The sequence below is a fragment of the Lutra lutra genome, chromosome 7, assembly GCF_902655055.1.
Source record: "Lutra lutra chromosome 7, mLutLut1.2, whole genome shotgun sequence".
NCBI lineage: Eukaryota > Metazoa > Chordata > Mammalia > Carnivora > Mustelidae > Lutra > Lutra lutra.
The window spans coordinates 142682142-142699696 of NC_062284.1; the positions used below are offsets into that span (position 1 = coordinate 142682142).

The 17555-nt window shown below is 53.9% G+C and overlaps 1 protein-coding gene across 5 annotated transcripts in view; it reads left to right on the forward strand.

Moving 5' to 3' along the window:
- YY1 (YY1 transcription factor) overlaps positions 1-12442 on the forward strand; it is a 32317-nt gene extending 19875 nt beyond the window's left edge. The window contains exons 3-6 of one of the 5 annotated variants that reach the window (XR_007128487.1): positions 4623-4683; positions 6320-6478; positions 7333-11084; positions 11335-12442. Coding sequence is in view for 1 of the 5 variants with exons in the window: in XM_047735594.1 (XP_047591550.1) it covers positions 4623-4683; positions 6320-6478; positions 7333-7515 (403 nt within the window). In the remaining 4 variants the exon portion in view is untranslated. Of the gene's footprint in view, positions 1-4622; positions 4684-6319; positions 6479-7332 lie in introns of all 5 variants that reach the window. The other 4 variants (XR_007128486.1, XR_007128488.1, XR_007128489.1 and 1 more) reach the window with 4 other exon arrangements.
- The last annotated feature ends 5113 nt before the right edge of the window (positions 12443-17555 follow it).

Consider the following 17555-nt stretch of genomic DNA (forward strand, 5'->3'; position numbering starts at 1 on the left):
CTTGTTGGCCTGACTCTGCAAGTCTCTCCTTGGTCCTGAAGCTGCTCTTTTGGACTCAAAGAGCAGGAAACGTGATCCCCGCACCCAGTTAGGGTCCACAGTAGGCGATCTCTTTCCATAATCATCTGAATGTAGTGTGTGTGTCTTTTCTGATTATTCTGTAAAGGTTGCCTTTTGTGCACCAAACGGAATGAGATCTCGCTCATCCCGACAGTGTATACAAAGTGTGTGGGGGGGTTGCTCTCCTGCTCATCTCCGTTATACCCCCCCCACCCCCCAATCCTAGAACAGATCACAGAAAACTGTCACGTCTCTAATTGGACAGTGGCGGTGCTGAGAGAGACTGGAGCCTGGAATGGCCTCTCTTGTTAGGTCTTTGCATTTTGAGAATGTGTAGAACCAACCGCTGAAGAGGATTTTCTGGAGTCCCTGGCCGTGGTGACTGGGACTCAAAGCTGAAGACAAGAGAGGCACCAAGTTGCAAATTGTTGGGGGCCAGACCCGTCTTCTCTTGTAAAGATGCACAGAACCTCCTTCTTCCACCTGTACCCCGTGGCTCAGCTGTCGGCTTGGGGTAGCGTGTTGGCTGCTTTTCCCTCTCCTCCGTGTGCTGGGGTGAGGGGCTTCTGCACTGGGCTTGGAACTAACCAAAGGCTGGCTCGGGTTTGTGCCGCACCGAGCCTAGAGAATCGGTTAGGAGTAAGTAAATCAGTTACGGGGCGGGGCACGAGTGTAAGAAGTCCTCGTATTGGGGGTGACTGTCCTTTTTTAAATACTTCAGAATGTGGCCAGTTCTTGTTCCGGATTAGATGAACAGCCTTTTTGCCTTTTCTGTTACCTGTAGTTAGCCCTTTGGAAACTTCTGGTCTGGCCAGATGAAAATTAAAAGTGGTTAGGTCAGCCACAAGTTGTTATTTTTGTTGTCGTCCGCCACCCGCCCTGAGACTTCTCAGGAGCAGCTCGAGGATGAGCCAGGGTAGTGGGGTGGAAGGAATGTGGCGGGGCTGCGCGCTGTCTCCCTGCGACGCACGCGGTCTCGCGGTAGTCTCGTTTGTTAAGGGGCACCGCTCTCCTCGGCACCAGGAAGGAAGGGGAGTTGGCGGTTGCAGAGGGGAGAGCTGGAGCTGGGTTCCGCTGGGGCTTCTGGCCACCCCACCCCCTGTCCCCCAGCGCAGGTCCCCTTGGGGCTTCCAGGCTGCCAGGGACGGGCTTATCCTCATTTGAGAATCTTTGCTTCAAAAATGGTCCATCTCGGTGTCTGGGACCTCAAGCTTTAACTTAGAGCTCTGATTTCTCCTTGCTGGAAGTGGTGCCAGGAGACTCCTGCAGGCTTCTGGTCCCAGAGTCCAGCCTTTACAGCGCTGCCCCCTCCGCCCGCGGCAGTGCCGCACAGAGCGCGTGCTCGCTCCCCTCCACGCCGCTGCCCAAGGTGCCTTTCTGCTCAGCTTAGGCCGTTTTCCTCTAATCTCACAGCCCTTTGGTTGGAAACGGTGGCTTGGAGCACTGGAACCTTCTGGGTTGTTAAGTATGATTGGCCCTTTTTTTTTGTTTTTTAAGGCATGAACTAATTTTTAGCTGGACCCATTCAACCCACAGCTGGGGATAAGAATAGTCATTCCCCGAGAGCTTCCCGCACAGGCGTCTTTGAGTCCTGGCGGGTGCAAAGCGGTAGCATTCCAGCTTTTTCCAGAGTGAGAAACTGAGGCTGAGAAGTGCAGTGATTTGCTCAAGGTCGTGCAGCTGGTAGGAGTTGGCGTCGAGCCCGCCCCCGTGTCCCTGCTGCCGTCGGTGGCCTCCTGTGTAAAGTATCCAGGAAGAACTCCCATCTTCATTATTCGGAATAGTTTGGGCGGGTTTAAGGGATGTTCCAGGTAGCAGTATATGATTTTAGTCTTTTCAAAAATGATTTTTTTAGGATTTCAAATACTTCTTTTTATTTTGTAGGTTATATATCAGTTGGTGCCACAAAGATTTTAATTTTAGTCTTTACTCACAAAAAAAAAAACCCCACTTTGAATCTAGTTTTTGGAAAATGACCTTTTCAGTGTTTGCCTTCGAATATATAAAGGCACCAACACACACTGCCTCGTTTGCCACTCCGTGGTGAGGGAGGCAAATTTGCCAAGGAGCTTGAGTAGCTGCAATTAAACCTTTCACTTCCTTCTTCTGTCCAGGGGTGTTTGCCCAAATACATTTTAAACTTTCTAAAATATTGCGGGGCGCCTGGGTGGCTCAGTGGGTTAAGCCGCTGCCTTCAGCTCAGGTCATGATCTCAGGGTCCTGGGATCGAGCCCCGCATCGGGCTCTCTGCTCGGCAGGGAGCCTGCTTCCTCCTCTCTCTCTGCCTGCCTCTCTGCCTGCTTGTGATCTCTCTGTCAAATAAATTTAAAAAAAAAAAATCAATTATATTGCTATGTGCTGGCCCCATATTTTGCAAATGACATTTTAAAAAAATACCACTTAATGATAATATTTAAGAAATCGAGAGTTTGGTTAATGGTACTTGGGACCATGACCTTTAATTTTGTGTATGTTTGAAAATTTCCGTGATAAAAAGTTTTTAAAAATCAAGTTCCTGGGAATAAATTTAAGAAAATGTGGGGGTGGGGAGTAGGCTGGTCACATCGGTCCCGTCACTGACAGGGACCCCGCATTGGAGCCCCAGATGGGTGGGGCAGGAAGTAGTTGTCTTTGCGACTTACCTGTCAACCCAGTGGGCATTTCAAAAAGTTGGTGTATTAACATAATTTTCAAACAATAAAATTCACCCTCTTTTAGGTGAGTACCACTCTTGTGAATTTGGACAGACACGATCATGTAGCCATGTCCGCAGCCAAGAGAGAGAGCATTTCAGTGTAATCATCAAAAGAGGAAATGTTACTCATTGGGAAGACAGAAGCCTGGTTCTTAATAATACCCTTTTTTCTTACTAATACTTGATTGAAGTAGAACCCGTTCATGTGGGTCGCTGTTGTTTTCCAAACTCTGATCTAACCTCCAGGTGGCGCAGTGGCACCAGATTTTTGTCTTAAGTTCCGTGAGCTCAGAGCGGCTCCAGGGTTTACGGGTGTTTAAGATAACAGGCAAGTTCAAGGCCCTGTATGCAGTAGGCATTTAGAAAACACTTGCTTACTGATGGGGTAATCCCCCAAGTAGAAGAAAGAATGAGTGTTTGCCGGGTTGGAAAGGGGGCAGATAGCAAGCTGGAAATATTCTCAGAATCTTGAACAGACTCCCCTTAGCGGTAAGTCCGGCCACACACAAATTGGTTCAGTCGCGCCCCGCCAGGCTTGGAGAGTTTAACTAGACGACTTTGACTTTGTCAGCTCAGGTCATCCTTTTCCCAGCTCAAGAGTGAAGAAGGACTTTGCGCTAGGGCCTTTGCTAACTTAAAGATGACTGCAGAATTCTTTTGTGATGAGAGAGTGCTGGTAAGTTAGCTCTTACTGGTAAGGCATTGCTGACCTCGTGGCTCATTGGCGAACTGCAGCCTCACGTAGGACAGTGAGGGGACAGGCAGCGGGACAGAAGGAACATCTGTCTCGGAGATGTAAATCTGTTTTTGTAGTCTGTCTAGGAACTCTTAATCTCTCACCCCTCTACCACACACAGATCTGTAGGGAGTATTTGGAGAGAAAGTTTTGACAAAAGACCAAAGGTTGGTTCAGTGGAAATAGCAGGTAGGTAAGCTACCAAGTCAGAAAGCTCCCTGGGCAGTGAGGCTACACAGGGCTCTGCTGCCCACACGATCAGGATCCTGTTACACCCCCGTCCCAAAGCAGGGTCAGAAATCTGTTGTGTGGTTTTGTTGTTGTTGTTGTTGTTTAAGTTTTTTTTGGAAAGCAGTAACCTCCCTCCCACCCCCATCATCAAAAGTAGTAGCATGATGAAATTCAGCAGTGGGGAAGGGCATGGGGTGTTCCCACCTGTCCACCAGTCCCTGGGGGCTCCTCCCCAAAACACCAAGTTCATTTACTATGTTTCTTTCTGGAGATAATGTATATAAATGATCTTCTGTTTACAAGGACTCTTCTGTACCCTTTTAAAAAATTATCTCTCAAAGATAACATCTGTCAGTATGAAACGAACCCTCCCTCCTTTTTTTTTTTTTTTTTTAAAGCAGTTTTGTAGGATCTGTGTTTAAGACCCTCCCCCATCTGCTGCTCCCTTTTCACAAGGTGTCTTTGTTATCACAGCAGCTGCTCGTGGACACCTTGCTCTGCTCCCACTAAGAGACTCCTCTGTGGTTTGGGCTGGTGGTCTTGTGTTATTTAAAGGGCTTAGAGGAAAGAGCAGATACACGAAGCTCAAAGACCTCAGTTCCGGTCTGAGCTGCCCCATCTCGCTCCCTGCGAGACCATGGCCGCGACTCGGGCTTTGGGAGCACCAGCACCCACATCTGTGAGCCGGGGCGGGTGCGCCCCAGTCACGGGCACTCAGCAAATGTGGTCGGTCGCATCCCTTCCTTCCTGGACACAAACTGTAACCGTAGATGTTTGTATCTGTAAGGAGAACATTTTAGGGACTATATGATTGATGCCAGATGAGTCTACCCACTCCTACAAATCTCTCTTTCTCTCTCTCTTTTTTTTTTTTTTTTTTTTTTTTTTCTTTTTGGTAAGAATGAAGCCAAGAAAAATTAAAGAAGATGACGCTCCAAGAACAATAGCTTGTCCTCATAAAGTAAGTAATGCTAGGGGAGTGCTCGCTAGACGCCGATGAAGATGTAGAGAGCCCATAATCAATCTGCACTGTTACTTCCATCGAATAATTAAATGAGGAACTATAATCTTTGTTTTTGAAATTCAAGAGGCTATATATGTGATGTAAGTTTTGTTCAGTAAAGGCCACTTAAATTTAAATACTGTAAAATGGGGCTGCTGTAGGGCACCAGTGTTTTTACTCTTACTGTATATCGAATACACAATGTTAGGGTTTTATTTCTTCTTTTTGGATGATGAACAAGTCAGTCTTAAGACATTGGGTTTTGTCTCACCGGTGGACCTTTGTGGGGCTCTAAACTATGAAAATTTGGAAAGTATTTGGATGCTGCTAAAGTAAGCCTCAAAAAACTACATTCCCTTCACGAATTTCTTCATTTGCCCTGTTAACTCCGTGTTACTTACAGGGGTGCCTAATTGTTTTCAAATGCGGTCAGTCTTTCAAAGAAAACGATCACCTAAAAAGTACTTGGAATTCTTGGTTGGGTCTGTTTCACACTTAATTGGATGGATATAAAACTAACAGAAAAAGAAGTATCACGTAGGTGGGCAGAGAGTTTTCATGGGATAAAGAATTTTTGAAAATCAGTAATTGAGGAAGGATGAGTTTTCATTTGGCGATGTCCGTTGAATGACGGTTCTTTGTGTGGTTTTTAGACACGCTTAGTGTAGCGATTTTGAGATATAAAATGAGTTCCTCTGGGGGCCAACACGTAAAGAAGCATTTGAAAACAGTTATGCCCTAAGTGCCTGCGCTCCTTCTAGCTTCTCCTTGTACTTCCAAATTACATTTTTAAAGAAATTCCATTAGCTAAATGGAAACACAGCCCTGGGGGTCAAGGTGCCAAAGCCGCAGCTTCCCCTCCCTCGTGCCTGTGAAACTCTCCTCCTCTGTGCTGTCCGCTCGCCCCCACCCGCTCCTCCCTGGACAGCAGCTGCAGAGGAAATTGGGAAGGCCGTGCCTGTCCCGAGAGCCCCACGCCCGTCCAACCCCCTCCCGCTCCAGGGTCCGTGTGCTGCTGCTTTTCCTAGTGTCTCACAAAATCAGTTTCTTCTGTAGTTGCCATTCCTTGGAGACCCTCTTCTTTCTCTGTCAAGGGGAAAGAGGCAAAGAAAGAAGAGGGAACATTATGCGATGGAGAGTGACAGCCCACTCTTGTGGCACAGAATATGGGGCCCACCAAAGGCGGTGGTGGGCTGCTGTCATTTCAGCCCTCTTGTTTGCCAGGGCTTCTGGTACTTGGTCTGGGGACAGAGTTGGCTGAGGCAGCTGTGGTGTGGCTGGAAGCCAGGCTGCTGGGTTCTAGTCCCAGCTCGGCTCCTCTGAGCAGTGTGACCTTGGGCAAGTCTACTTAAAGACATCTCTGAGCCTCAGTTTCCTGGTCTGTGACACAAGGGCTTGCATTTAACGGGAAGGTCTTTTCCAGCTGTCTGGGTTTTGTCTTAAGTCATTTAATATTTCTACTGTGCTGCTGAGTAATGGAAGTGGGGGTCAGGGGTGGTTTCGTTCTTGGGTCGGTGAAGGCTGTTTTCCGTGGTTGGGTCCTTCGCGTATCAGTTCTCAGTGCGAACCGCTGAGCTGCTCTCTCTGTCCGAAGGGCTGCACGAAGATGTTCAGGGACAACTCTGCTATGCGGAAGCACCTGCACACCCACGGCCCCCGAGTCCACGTCTGTGCAGAGTGTGGCAAAGCTTTTGTTGAGAGCTCGAAACTAAAACGACACCAACTGGTTCATACTGGAGAGAAGCCCTTTCAGGTAGAGCTGGTCCCTTCCCCCTCCCCACACAGCTGGCAAGTGGAGGCGGGGCTGCGGGCCCCGGGGTGACGGACACCTGGAGGACCGGGGGCGGGGGGGGGGGGGGGGGGGGGGGGGCTCTCGGCGCTCCTTAAGGGAGGAACCAAAGCGGTGTCCCGTTGGAGGGCCCGGAAGGGCTGCCCTGGCGCTTGCCTTCCTGGTGTGCAGCCGCTCTGGTCCTGGAGGGGGGGCACAGGGTGTATCGGGGTGTCAAGGGGGTGTACTTCATATCAGCAGAAAAACTGGATTGCTCAAGAGCAAGCCTGAAACTGCATTTCCAGTGCGTTCACTGTGGGATGGAAGCAGTTTGTCTTCCGTAGTTGATGGAAGGCACCGGATCACTCATTGACGGGGAGTTCCACAGCGGTACTGTGGGGAGTCAGCGCAGTGACCTTCCTCTTGTTTTAGAAACCGTCACCGCGGACGGACGGGGGGGGCAGCTCCCGTTTCACAGGGCTCTTTCGGCTACTTGACACCAGAAACCTTCCTGATCTGCTGTATTTTATTCTCGTGGAGCACCGGCACCGTGCTGAGACCTTAACCTGAGCCGGGAAGGTTCTGGGTGCTGGTTTTGGCAAGCGCTTCTCTTACCCCGTATTTCAGCAGCGAGGGCTGCGCCTGGGTTTCGGAGAGATCCCGCGGGCAGAGTTAGAGCTCCGCACCCGCTTGTCCTGGGGTGGGACTGGCGCGTGTGCCCGGAGCCGGGGGCACGAGGTGCGCGGCGAGCCAGGCCGGCTGTTCTCCGGCGCCCGCTGCCCACCCTCTCGGCCCCGTCACGGTCGCTGAGTTGGGTTGTCTCTGTCTCTCCTCGACAGTGCACATTCGAAGGCTGCGGGAAACGCTTTTCACTGGACTTCAATTTGCGCACGCACGTGCGAATCCATACCGGGGACAGGCCCTATGTGTGCCCCTTCGACGGCTGTAATAAGAAGTTTGCGCAGTCAACTAACCTGAAATCTCACATCTTAACACACGCTAAGGCCAAAAACAACCAGTGAGAAGACGGAGAAGACCCTTCTCGACCCCGGGGAGCATCTTCCAGGAGTGTGATTGGGAATAAATATGCCTCTCCTTTGTATATTGTTTCTAGGAAAGAATTTTAAAAAATGAATCCTACACACCTAAGGGACATGTTTTGATAAAGTAGTAAAAATTAAAAAAAAAAAAACTTTAATAAGATGACATTGCTAAGATGCTCTATCTTGCTCTGTAATCTCGTTTCAAAAACACGGTGTTTTTGTAAAGTGTGGTCCCAACAGGAGGACAGTTCATGAACTTCGCATCAAAAGACAATTCTTTATACAACAGTGCTAAAAATGGGACTTCTTTTCACATTCTTATAAATATGAAGCTCACCTGTTGCTTACAATTTTTTTAATTTTGTATTTTCCAAGTGTGCATATTGTACACTTTTTGGGGATATGCTTAGTAATGCTATGTGTGATTTTTCTGGAGGTTGATAACTTTGCTTGCAGTAGATTTTCTTTAAAAGAATGGGCAGTTACATGCATACTTCAAAAGTATTTTCCTGTAAAAAAAAAAGTTATATAGGTTTTGTTTGCTATCTTAATTTTGGTTGTATTCTTTGATGTTAACACATTTTGTATAATTGTATCGTATAGCTGTATTGAATCATGTAGTATCAAATATTAGATGTGATTTAATAGTGTTAATCAATTTAAACCCATTTTAGTCACTTTTTTTTTTCCGAAAAATACTGCCAGATGCTGATGTTCAGTGTAATTTCTTTGCCTGTTCAGTTACAGAAAGTGGTGCTCAGCTGTAGAATGTATTGTACCTTTTACCACCTGATGTGTACACCCCATGTAACAGAAAAGGGCAACAATAAAACAGCAATCCTACAGAAAGAATACGGCAGAAAAAGATCTGTAAGCACAGTCTTATTTCCTTTTGTTGTCCAGCAGAATTATAATTCTCGAGCCTCCCAGAAATTGGAAGCTAAATAAAGCAACTCAAGTTTCCTTTATTTTGCACTCAACGACAGTGACTTGTGGTGGCAGCGGTGCGTGGAGGTTGCAGGACTTCCCACGCGTGCTGAGTTCTGGGAGAGAGTAGGTGACAGGCACCCCGAGTTAAGGAACTACCTCAGAGTACCCCAAACCGGGCCCCGTTGGTGTAGGATTTTGGTTTTAGTCTCCCCCCCCGCCCCCAGCAAGAGAGTGACTGGAGCAGTTGCGCCCTGGCCCGTGGGCGTGCGCTCAAGGTAAGCGGTCCCCGGGACGGGGCGCGAGCACAGGGGAGACCCGGGGGCACCTGCCGGCGCGGACTGCCTTCAGGGCGGCCCCAGCAGGCCCTTGGCTGGTCTGGCGGGAAGCACTTCGGGTTCTTGGCTGTCCTAGGAGAGCCTTGGTTCCTCCGTCCCGTGAAGTCTCTCAGGGCGGGCCCAGGTGGCAGTTGCGCGCAGGTGGCTTCCTTTCCCGGCTTCTCCCCGGCCACCGAGCGCAGGCCGGCAGGGTGATTGGATGGTGAATACTGTACTCAGTGAGTACTTTACCTCTCACATTGTGACCTCCTAAGCGTACGATTATAATTTTTGCATTTTACTTCGAGTCGAGTATCAGACTCGCGAGACTATTTTATAAACTGCCATGATACAGCAAAAATCACATTTATTCCAAACGCAAACATGCCGTGTGTGCCACACGCTTGACTCCGCGAGGTCACTGGCGAGCTGGCTGCGGTCTGAGGTCTGCGTACCAGATGTCCAGGACACCCGTCAGGTCAGAATCGCAGCCCTCCCTGTCTTACAGTTTCTCCATCGGTTGGTGACCTAGTAACAGTGACCCTGGGGCTCTCCAGAATTTTGAAGTGCCTTCTGAATCCTAAATGACAAATTTAACTTGAGACACTTTTTCTTACTCATTCAGAATCTGGTATCCCTTGGGTAGTTTGATGGAACTGAGTTAATCAGAAGACCCCCGCTGTTCTCGGGATAAGCCCGGCTTTGCTGTATCTGGCAGTCAGGAGAGAGGTAAGCCGGTGGCGGAGGTCCCCTTCGAAGCTGCGTGCCCCAGTGCCAACATGAGGTTCTCTGAGCAGACCTGGGGCTGAGGCCTCCACCGAGGCCCGTGGTGTAAGCGCCCCCATGTCCCCTCTCCACCATCAGGGGAGCAGTCTTGGGGCGGTGGCCGCATTAGGAGTCTGGCGCCACGCCATCCTCGCCCGGCACTGCCACATGGGAGCCTGGGCCTGGCGCTGTCTCCAGGACTCCCGCCCTGGGGCCCACGGCCAGGCCAACTTGGCCGTGGGGAGGTGTCACCAGCAGCCCCCACCCTGAGCCACGCTGAGACCTACAGAGAAGCCAGGCTCCCGTGTGAGCAAGGTCCCCCCTTCCTCTGTGCCTTGATCCCTTGGGGGATGCCCTGGTCATCTCTTCCACCCCTTCTGTCTCTGAGGGGAATAGCCATTGCTCCCCCAGCCCCTTTGTCCGTGTGTCTTTCTCTCACGGTCTGCAGAGTTCATCTCTGACAGGAGCTGAAGTGGGGGTTTGAAGGCGGTGGCGTGTCCCAGGTTCCTGGTTGGCGGGGCGCTCTCAATTCCCGTTAGTGTAGGAGCTCCTCGGGGAGCGGCAGTGGAAGAAGAGCCATTGTCCTCGTTGGCTGTAACCGAAACCCGTCGTGCTTGTGGTTAGAATTTATAATTTTGCTAAAGTGTGATTTACTGCAGTTTGAAGTGGTCTTCTAACAGTGAGTCCCTTGTCTGGAGAATTAACCTGATTTGTAAGTAATACTGATAGACATATTTTCTTACATCTGAACTGAAATAAATGCATGTTTCTAGCATATGTAATATAAAAGCTCCAGAGGATAAGTTTACATTTAACAAGATGTTGTTTTCTATTTTTGGATTTCTTATGATTTTCCCCCCTTTTTTGGTAGCAGGGGTTTAGGGGGAAGCATAATATTTGTATAAAGAACTGTCACCCCAGAGTGACATTTATTTTCCAAGGTGACATTGAACTCACGCTGTTGGTTTCATATGGTGTTTGTGTGCTGTGCCTAGATTCGAGGCCTGAGGATTTGAGGAAAATCAAGACTTTTCCCCCCTGTTTGGTTTTCACGTGCGGGTTCTTTTCAGTGTCACTTACGTTGCTGAATTTGGGTCAGGCGAGGCCCTTTGACAGAATAGTATCTCGGTGCCTGCCAGTGTTGCCAAGCAGAGTTCTAGATGGTTTCTTCACAGGTAGAGTCACTTCCGTTCAGCAAGAACCCAGAGACCCCTCGGGCCGCCCCAGTGGTCGCCGCAGTGCATCGGATGGGGGGTGGGGGGCTTGCTGCTGCCCCCGCTCCGCCCAGCCAAACCTGGCTGTCCTCGCGCACCTCACAGTGTGTGTCCGCGGCGCCGGAACACCTGGCCGCCCCCGAGTTGCTGAGTGGGAGACGACCACCCGCGCCGCAGGTAGAGAGAGTTGATGGCTCCTTGTCTGACTCCTTTGTGGCCTGGGATTGGCAGGGCTCAGGAAAGCCGTGTTACGAATCTTGGATTCCTGAAGTTCCTTCTGTTTTCTGGACATCTTGACCACCAGCAAGAGCAAGGATCCCGAGAGGTCAGTATAGCGGGGGAGCGGAAAGCTGCTGACAGGCGTCCCCTCCATGCCCCGGTCCACCCAGAGGCTTCCTCCTTGGCTGCTCCGCTGGCCTGCGGAAGCCGGCCGCCCGCCTGTTGTCGAATGGCCTCAGACCCGGGCGCTTGTCTGACGTGGTAGCCCATGTCCCAGCTCCCGTTGGCATTAGTGGAAGTCCAGCAGGCCATGGCCGGTGGGTGCCACCCGGACTCCAAGCTCTGCTTCCTTGCAGCTCCTGTCATGCATGCCGTGGCCGGCACTCGGACTTGCCAGAAGGTCCTTCAGAATCCCTCTCACGTACGCAGACGCAGTTGAATGTCTGGCTAGGTCTCCTGCACCCGCACTTACTGGCCTTGGCCAGCTTGGTTACTGCTCATGTTGGGCTCAGGTTCCCTGGTTGCGTGAAGTCGGTGTGAGTGCAGGCCCATTAGAGCAGCGGCATCGGGCTTCTAGAAGGAGGCTGGCCCCTGCACAAGTCGGGTATCCCTGGCTAGAAGGCTACTGGTGTCCTCTCCAGGGCGGAGCGGTCAGCAGGGTGCTGGAGGAGATGTTTAAGCTGGGACCCTGTGGAGACGTGGGAGGGGTGGGTGGCCTACTGTCGATGCACCTTCTCCATTCCCCTTATCAACACGGGAAGGGAATGTTGACTGTGAACATGGCTGTTAGTTTAGGGCAGCAGGCGAATCTAGCTCACTGCGGGCCGGTCACCCTGCTTGCCATTTCTGACCAGCGTCCTGGGAGTCTGCCGTGGGCCAGTGTGTGGTGGTGCCACGTTCTTCTGAGTCCCAGTGATTTTCCACCAAGTGGCAAGTTGGATCCAATTGCTTTTCCTCCAGGACATTCAGACGCCATAAGAAACAGCGTCGGGATGTGGTGGGGAGGGGGCGGCTGCCGTGCTGTGTTCTGTTGGACGCACAGTGTCGGCACACAGAGCAGAGGGGAGAGGGCATCAGTACCAAACAGAATAACCTTTTTCTACAACATCCATAACTGTTGTGAGGCTCTGTGATCTGCAGATGGTGATTGGTCAAGCCATTTTCATAGAACAATTCTGTTTTTATTCACTTTCTGGTAACTTCTGTAGGCCCTGACTCAAGGACTTAGCATTGTGTCTCATGTACATCTTTTCTTAAATGTTCTTTGCCATTTCTGGAATTGTCGTCCTTGGTTTTTCCTTAGCTCATAGGTCATAGATGCAGAAATATTATAGTATTTAAGGCATCAAGCATCAGATGGCTTTGCATCCAGAGAAACACTTACCGATAACTCCGTTTGAAGCACCACGCATGTGTAACATGGCTCTATAAAATACAATAAACGCATAATGTTGTGAAGCTTTCTAACGCGTGTGGTTCTTGTTTGTCCGTCCGTCCTCCGAGCCTCCTGCGGAGCCTGGTAACAGCCTGGCGGCAGGCTCCTGCCAGGCCCGATGGCTGCCCGGACCTCCTGAGACAGCCCCTCATGGCTCCCCTTCTGGCGCAGGAATGGAAACTGACACTCCTCCACTCACACCAGCCAGAAATGCGTCCTTCATCTCTCAGCTCCAAGATGGGCTAACAGGCCAGAGTTTTAATGAGAACCTCACCCACTTTTCGGAAGGCACAGCCCAAAGAAATGCTCACGCACTGGGGCCCACGACCCCCAGTGTTAGTTCTGGGAGCTCTGGCACCGGATTACTAATGGGGATAGGCTTAGAAACTGGACTAACTATACCGAGAGAGCTCGTGAGGATTTGGCCAAAAGGCAGATGAAGAGAGGGGCCTTGCTCTCCTCTCCCCTGGCTGGAGCCCTGGTGTTTGAAGTATCGCACCTGGGGGGTTAGTCTTACTCCATAATTCGTGTGACTTTCCCTTTTTCTTAATGGCAGAAGGGGCTGCTGACAGTGCCGGGGAGGTGGTGGGCTCCAGGCCCACATAAGGCCTGGAGCTGCTGAGTGATTTGAGCTGAGGGGTGGCCGCGGTGAAAAGTCGTGTGGGCAACTTCAGATTTTAGATTGGAAGGAACTGAGGTGGTTGAGGCTGTGGAGCGGCATTCTGCGGGCGCCCCCGGGTAACAAGGAGGCCAGTGTCCCTCCTTTACTCTCCTGCTGGCTGTGGCCATGTGAGGAGGACCTACTGGGCCTAGGACTGTGCTGAGCGTGGAGGACACGGTTGCGTGTACTCCTCCAGACTGAACTGAGGAGGAGTTCTGCAGCACTGCCTCATGGAGGGGCGAAGGCCATTGGCCCCTCTGACCCCTTACAGAGAAGCCCCTGTCCTTATTTATACCGAGAGGAACTACGCCCTCCTCCACGCCCAGCCTTGACCTTGGAAGCTGGCTCCCTGGTCTGCCCATGGCCAGCGCGCCTCAACCCCTTGTTCTGGCCCCAGCTGCTCCTCTCCAGCTTCCTGGGGTCACTGTACTGTGCTAGTCTCCTACCGGGCTCTTTGACCAGCCCAACCCGAACCCTGCAGAACAAAATCCAGAGCTCTCACCTACTGTCGAAACCGGGTCACAGCCCCGAACCACGGCTCCAACCTCTCCTACCTCTCCTCCCTTCCCCTTGCAGTTTTCATTTCCAAGCCTTACCCTGTCCTTGAATTCCTGGGTTCGCTCATTCATTCAGCAATCTGGAGGCCGAATTCTGTGTCAGAGGCTAAGGGAACCCGCTTTACACCTGGCAGGGCCGTGGCAGGGCCAGCTGCGAGGACGCTAGCGCCGGGCTGCCAGTGACCTGGCTCGAGCACCCCCACGCCCATCGCCTGCTGCTATATTTTGCTTGTGTACTAGACCCCGTGAGACCAGCCCCAGCGGGGCTCCTCCCTGTCCTTCCGCGACTTGCAAATTCCTTCTGGCCTCGGCCCTCCCCTCCCTCCCGGGTCGTCCCGCCCGGGCCCGGCCCGCCGCGGCGGGTGCGCCTCCACCTCCGGCCGCCGGGGGGCGCTGCGCCCGGCCGCTCTCGCGCCGCGCGGCGTGGGGGTCGGGGGACCAGGTGCGCGTGCGCGCGGCCGGGGCGGCTGGGACCCCGGGGAAGCCGTCCCTTCTCCGGACGCTCGGAGACTTCCGGGGCTCGCTGGGGTGGGGACGCTTGGGGGCCCCTCCGGCGCGGCCCTCCCTGCCGCCGAGTGTGCCAGGGGCCCGAGCACGGCTGGTGGGAGGGGTGCGGGGGAGCGCAGACCCGCGTGCGGATGACCTTGGGTCCCCGGGGCTTCATCTTCCTCCGCCGGGGGCGGGAGGCCTGCTCGCTAGTGAGGCGTGGGAGGGTAGCCAGGGCCGCGAGAGTCCCTCCCGGAGGGGGAGGCTCCTGCCGCCAGCCAGCGGCCGCCCGGAGAGCCATTCCAGGAGGGCTGGGGAGTCATTCCAGGAGGGTCCTGGTGCACCCCCAGACCACTGAAGGGGTGGCTCCCCCAGAGATGGGGGGAGATGAGGCAAGGCGAACAGAGGCCCCCCCGTGGCCGACCACGCTCGTCCTGGTGAAGTCAGGACCTGGAGTCGCGGAGGGTGGGCGAGGAGCGGTCGGGCGGGTGGGCTTCAGTGGGAGCAGGGGCGGGAAGCCCCCCACCGCCGCACCGCATGGCGGCGTGGGCGGGTTCCCCCTCAACGGAGCATTTCCGCTCGCGTCTTACCCTGCCCCTCCACACGCCGCTGTGCCCGTTCAAATGACTGGTCACTGGCCCCCACACATCGTCCCTGGTGACCTCAACATCTGGCCCCAGGGATGGGCCACCTCCATCTGACCAGGCTTTCTTTGGCCTCCTCATGGTGACCCCACCACAGCCTGCGTTGGCCATAGGGGCTCCCAAACCTTGTCTTCCCGGACACCTGCCCACTGTAGTCTCTGCCCTGAGGTCCTGCTCTCTGCTCCTCCTGCCTCCCCAGGGTCTAACCGCAGCCTCAACCTGGGCTCCCCAAGCCTAATACTGTCCTCCAAGCCCCTTGTCCTGGCTTCACTTCCTCCTACCTCGCCCCTGTCCCTCTGACTTGCCTGGCAGAACCCCACGGGGCCCTGTACCCCACAGCTTTTGCCCCTATCCATCCACCCTCTCACGCATTCGCTAAACCCCTGTGCCCCAGCAGGTCCCTCCACGTGTGCTCCCTGTCCTGTGTCCCCATCGTAGTGAATGTTCCCACGACAGTCCAACCAGAATTCCCGTGGGGCCTGTCCTGATGGCCCCCTCCCTCCTCCCTCACCACCCCCCCACCATCCACTCAGGTATTAGTCCTGCCCACTTTGCTGCCCAAACCTGCTCGGATGTCCCCAGGGAGGCTTTCAGGGTCTGCCCACCAGGCCAAGGAGCCTCCCAACCCTTGAGAACCACATGGTGGTGACACAGCGAGGGGGCTGCAGGGACGAGACGCAGCTTGGCACTGCAGAGGTTTTGCCAGGCTTCCCATTTGGTGGCACTTTCATGGAAACTATGGAAGCACTGTGGCCTTGCGGGGCGGGGCGGGGGCGGGGGCTTCCTTGAAGGAAGACTGATCATCATAGCCTGAGTGATGTCGGCTGGACCGGGAGAGTGAGGCCAGGGCAGGGTGGGAGCCAGTGTCCCCACAGGCTGGGCTCTCAGCCACTGCCCCTTCTCTGGTGTGCCCGGGACACGGTGGACACCAGCACCACCAGCCCCAGGGTGGGTGGGTGCCAGAGGTCAGGGTAGGGGGCCATTGTCGAAAGGAAGCAGAAACCAAGGAGCACCCAGGGTCCCAGTCCTGTCCAAGTTTCCCGGGCCGATCCTGGCTCTCCTGACACTCCTGCTGCAGGGGGAAGGACAGCCCAGCAGATGCACCTTGAAGTCCGCAGCAGGGGTGTGGCGAGGGCTGTGCAAACCCCTCCCCCCACCACCCCAGCTGGTGCTGCAAATGGAGGGCTGAGGTGGGGAGTGGAGGCTGCCTGAGCTGTCCTCACTCGCAGAACCTGCCGGCTACAGGGGGCTCAGAGGGCCCCGCTCTGGGACGAGGGGCTCTTGATTTCTGGGTGCCGCTGCATAGCTCCTTGAAAGTGGCCAGTGAAGAGAGGGGGCTGAGCGGGACAATGCCATAGTCCGTCCTTGCACCAGGGGCCCAGAGGGGAAAAAAAGGGCAGTCAATTCCTGTGTGTGCACCAGAGGAGGTGGCCGGAACTTCCTCCCATGGCTGGCCTCCAGCACGGGAGCCTTTGGGGGAAAACAGTCTCTGTTGACTCAGTTTCCCTCAAACTGCCACGGGGGGGGGGGGTTTCATCCATCACCATTTCTTCCTGTGTGCTCTGGCCTGCCTGCGGCTGGAGCCCTCCCTTCCCAGCCATGAGATGCCCTTTGGTTCAGAACCATCCCCCCGGCACCCAGGCCTCCTCTTCTCACCACTGTGGCCTCCTGTGGGGTCTCTAAGGCACGAACCAGAGCCTACTATCCCCCCGGCGGGGGGGGGAACACCAGCAGACTTCTGGATGTGGCCATGATGCATGGCAGAGACCCCGAGGAAGAAGACCAGGCTGGCCCAGGGCTGCCTCTGCCTTCACCGTCCCTGCGGGCGTCCCAGCCCCATTTCCTTGGGTCAGAAGTCACGGGATGTGCCGGGGGGCATTTGTCCCTCTTACAAACCTTTCTCAGAAGCCTCAGCCACTGCTTTCCCTGCCCAGACCTGGGACACGTGGCCTCCTCCAGCTGCAAGAGAGTTTGGAAGGGTATTCTCATCCAGACACGCTGAAGCCCAGAACATTCTGGGTCCCATCAGGAAAGGACACCTAGGAGGCTCCGCACTGCTATGTGACCTGGCCCGGTGGCCCTCTCCAACCTCATCGCCCCTGCCATGACCTGCACCGCCCTTCCCTCCTCCGGCCTCCGCCCATGGGACTCAGCTCCATCTGATCCCGGGGCTCCAGCCCCACTGTCCCCGCTGTGGCCCCATGGGCTGCGGTCCCACTGAGAATTCAGATACCTCCAAGAGGACTGTCCCGAGCCTGGCGGGGTAAATACAGTAAGGAGCGCTTATCTGGAGAGACCCCATAGAACTATTAACAAAACCGTGGCCAACTAGAACCCACTCATCAGGGAGAAGGTCACTGTTGTGAGTTGAACTGTGTCCCCCAGAAAGGTTGAAGTCCTCAGCCCAGGTACAGGGTCTTTGCAGATGTCATCAAACTGAGATCATACTGGAGGAGGCCCTGGCCATGTGCCAGTGATGGTGTCCTGATAACAGCAGGAGACACAGGTGTCCAAGGGGGCAGCCGAGTGCAGACGGAGGGGCAGTCTGGAGCACGATGTCTCCCAGCCAAGGTCCACCAGCCACTACTGCCACGGGATCCCACACTCCTGGCCTCAGACCTTCAAGAGAATTAACGTCAGGTTGCACCACCGGCGCGCGGGATCTGGTCATGGCGGCTCGGGGAAACTCCTGAAAGTTCACGGTCAAGTGAAAAGCGCAGAACAGAGCTATCAGCGCCCCTCGCCCCGGAAACGACCGACCAGGGAGGTGGGAGCCTGTCCTGCCTGCATTCGT